General features: G+C 36.8%; 1 protein-coding gene across 1 annotated transcript; it reads right to left on the minus strand.

Annotated features, from left to right (window-relative positions):
* Positions 1-1,636: 1,636 nt before the first annotated feature.
* LOC149751281 (uncharacterized) lies at positions 1,637-3,362 on the minus strand. The gene has a single exon (XM_089927336.1). It carries the CDS (start codon positions 3,350-3,352, stop codon positions 2,216-2,218), a length of 1,137 nt encoding a protein of 378 aa, XP_089783462.1. The 5' UTR covers positions 3,353-3,362; the 3' UTR covers positions 1,637-2,215.
* Between the last annotated feature and the right edge of the window lie 316 nt (positions 3,363-3,678).

Genomic DNA, 3,678 nt, shown 5'->3' on the forward strand with positions numbered 1-3,678 from the left:
TTTCTTATTACAATTCCATCTTCATCTAGTTTATTTCTATACACCCACTTGGTGCCTATAATTGAAACATTAGGGGGTCTTTTCATTAGAGTCCAAACTTCATTTCTTTCAAATTGGTTTAATTCCTCTTGCATAGCATTCATCCAATTATCATCTTTTTCGGCTTCTTCTAGTGATTTAGGCTCTATTTGTGAAACGAAAGCAAGATAATTACTAGTATTTCTTAGAGAGGATCTAGTTCTTATACCTTGTGAAGGATCACCAAGGATTAGATCCTTTGGATGACCATGTGCATACCTCCATTCCTTAGGAAGATCTTGATTTCTTGATGGAGGTTGATCTTCTTCACCTTGCTGATTTGCATCTTCTTTGGTCTCATCCTCATGTTGTTTGTCTTGTATGGAGAATTCCTTCATTCGGTCTTCAAGTATACCTGCATCACCATCTTCTTCTTTTCTAGAAGAATCTCCATTAGCTTCATCAAAAACAACATGAATGGATTCTTCAACAACGAGAGTTCTCTTGTTGAAGACCCTGTATGCTCTACTAGATGAGGAATAACCTAAGAAGATCCCCTCATCTGATTTAGCACTAAATTTACTTAGATTGTCCTTTCCATTGTTTAAAATAAAGCATCGACAACCGAAAACATGAAAATAACTTATATTTGGTTTCTTACTTTTTATCAACTCATAAGGTGTTTTCTTTAAGATGGATCTAACTAAAGCACGATTTAAGATATAACATGAGGTATTTATTGCTTCAGCCCAAAAATACTTTGGTAGATCCGATTCGCACAACATGGTACGAGCCATATCTGCTAGTGTGCGATTCTTCCTTTCTACCACCCCGTTTTGTTGAGGTGTCCTAGGTGCCGAGAAGTTGTGATTGATACCATTTTCTTCACAAAATTTTTCAAAATACTGATTTTCAAACTCGGTACCATGATCACTCCTAATTGCTTTTAGTTTAAGATTGAGTTCATTTGAAACCCTATTTTGAAACTTGATAAAAGCGGGAAAGGACTCATCTTTGTGTGCAAAAAATGAAACCCATGTAAAACGTGAAAAATCATCAACAATTACAAGACCAAATTTCTTACCCCCTAGACTAGCAGTTCTAGTGGGTCCAAACAAATCCATGTGAATTAGTTCTAAGGGTTTTGATGTTGAAACTATGTTCTTAGACTTAAAGGAACTTCTTGTTTGTTTTCCTAATTGACATGCAGCACAAATTTTATTCTTTTCAAAGTCTATTTTTGGTAGCCCTTTGACTAGATCCTTTGTAATTAATTTAGAGATTAAATCCATGCTAGCATGCCCTAACCTACGATGCCATAACCAACTAGTCTCATTGACTTTGGGATTCATGGCTACAAGACATTGGCCATCCTTCATGGTGAGATCATCAAGATCTACCATGTAAACATTTCCATGCCTATGTCCTGTGAGTATGATCTCATTATCAATTGGACTACTAATTATGCATAGTGATGATTCAAATGACACTTTAAAGCCCTTGTCACAAAATTGACTTATACTTAATAAATTATGTTTTAGTCCATTAACTAACAATACATTATCAATAAATGAGGAGGGTGATATGAAGATTTTACCAACACCAATGATTCGGCCTTTAGCATTGTCTCCAAATGTGACTACTCCTCCTTCTTTTGATTCCAAGGTGACGAAGAGACTCTTGTCACCGGTCATATGCCTTGAGCAACCGCTATCAAGATACCACATTCTCTTTTTATTTCCGGCTGCAAGGCATACCTGCAAAATGATCATGTGAAGCTCTTAGGTACCCAAGTTTTCTTGGGTCCTTCGTGGTTAGTGTGGTTGGTTCCCTTAGGCACCCATACTTTAGTTATGTTTTTGGCTTTCACAAATGTACTCTTGTTAGTTTGGATTTTTCTTTGAATACAAGAGTAGGCTTTATGTCCATTCTTTCCACAACGAAAGCATGTAGGTTTTTCAGTTTTTACATCTTTTGCTTTTACAAAGAAATTCTTTAGATACTTTTGTTGTTTATTAGTTTTATATCCTAATCCGGCTTTATTGAAAACAGCTCTTTGATTTGAAAGAATGAGATTTAATTTTTCAGAGCTTTGTGTGAATTTTTCAACGATTGGTTTGTACTTATGTACCTCATTCTTAAGATTCAAATTTTCTTTAACTAGTTCTTCCTTATCTTTTCTAAGAGATTCAACGTTTTATGCAAGTGAGGTATTATTATCGAGTAGGGATTTTACTTTTAGATTTAATTCCTTAATTAGTGTTTTTGCCTTTTCATTTTCAATGCTAAGTTTTGAATTTTTGATTTCTAGGTTAGTAGTGTTAATATTTTTAACGCTCTCCTTTTCAATTAATAGGTTTTCAATATTTTCCTTCAGTTTTTGATTGGAGGCTTTTAATTCTTTATTCTTTGCTCCTAACATACTACAATCACCCATAAGTTCTTGAAAAGCTTCATATAATTCTTCTAAAGTAAAATTTATGGTTGGGTTTTGACATACCTCGTCATCTTCGAACGCCATGAAGCATAGATTGGCGGTCTCTTCCTTCTCTTCTTCGGAGGATGATGTGTCACTATCATCCCATGTTGCCTTCAATGCCTTCTTCTTCTTCTTTCCAAAATACTTCTTTTGTTGAGGGCATTCGGAACGAATATGTCCCGGTCTCTTGCAATCATAGCATACGATTGGGTCTCTTTCTTTTTCCTTTTCTTTTTCCCAATCATTTCTCCCTCCAAATTTCTTTCTTGGGAAGGGTTTCTTTCTTCTCATGAATTTTTTAAACTTTCTTACTATCAAACCCAAGTCCTCATCTTGACTTTCTTCTTCACTCTCACTGCTCTCTTCTTCACATACACGTGAGGTAGCCTTGAGTGCGATTGTCTTTTTCTTTGGCAACTCTTCTTCATGCAGCTTCATCGTGAGCTCATGCGTCATCAATGAGCCCAAGAGTTGTTCTAGCCCCAAGGTGTTGAGGTCTTTGGCTTCTACAATCGCCGTGACCTTTGCTTCCCATGCTTTTGGCAATGACCTGAGAATTTTACTCACAAGTTCGGGGTTAGTGTAAGATTTGCCCAAGCTTTTTAGGCCATTAATAATTTCGATAAAACGTGTGAACATGCATGTGATGGTTTCATTAGGTTCCATCTTAAACAATTCATATTTGTGAACTAGAATGTTCACTTTGGACTCTTTGACTTGATTTGTACCCTCGTGGGTAACTTCAAGCCTATCCCATATTTCCTTAGCGGAACTACATGTAGAGACTCTATTGAACTCATTTACATCTAAAGAACAAAATAGTGAGTTCATGGCTCTAGAATTGAGTTGAGCCATCCTATCATCATTCTCATCCCAATCCTCCTCAGGTTTGGGAACTCGAATGTCATTAACCACATGTGATGGTTCTTGTGGTTCCTTGACTATAACCCTCCACAAGGCATAGTCTTGTGCTTGAATGAAGATTTTCATTCTAGTCTTCCAATAGGTATAATTTGTCCCATTGAAGAGTGGAGGTCTATTGGTTGCTTGCCCCTCGGCAGGAACATTGTTAAAGGGTGTTCCCATCTAGATCTTTGGCTAAGACGGTTAGGTCTTTCAAGAAATACACAGAGCACCTGCTCTGATACCACTTGTTGCCCAGAGATGGTCACCCAAGAGGG

Source organism: Phoenix dactylifera, chromosome 14, assembly GCF_051530095.1.
Source record: "Phoenix dactylifera cultivar Ajwa chromosome 14, Ajwa_hap1_PhDact_Kaust_v1.1, whole genome shotgun sequence".
Classification (NCBI taxonomy): Eukaryota; Viridiplantae; Streptophyta; class Magnoliopsida; order Arecales; family Arecaceae; genus Phoenix; species Phoenix dactylifera.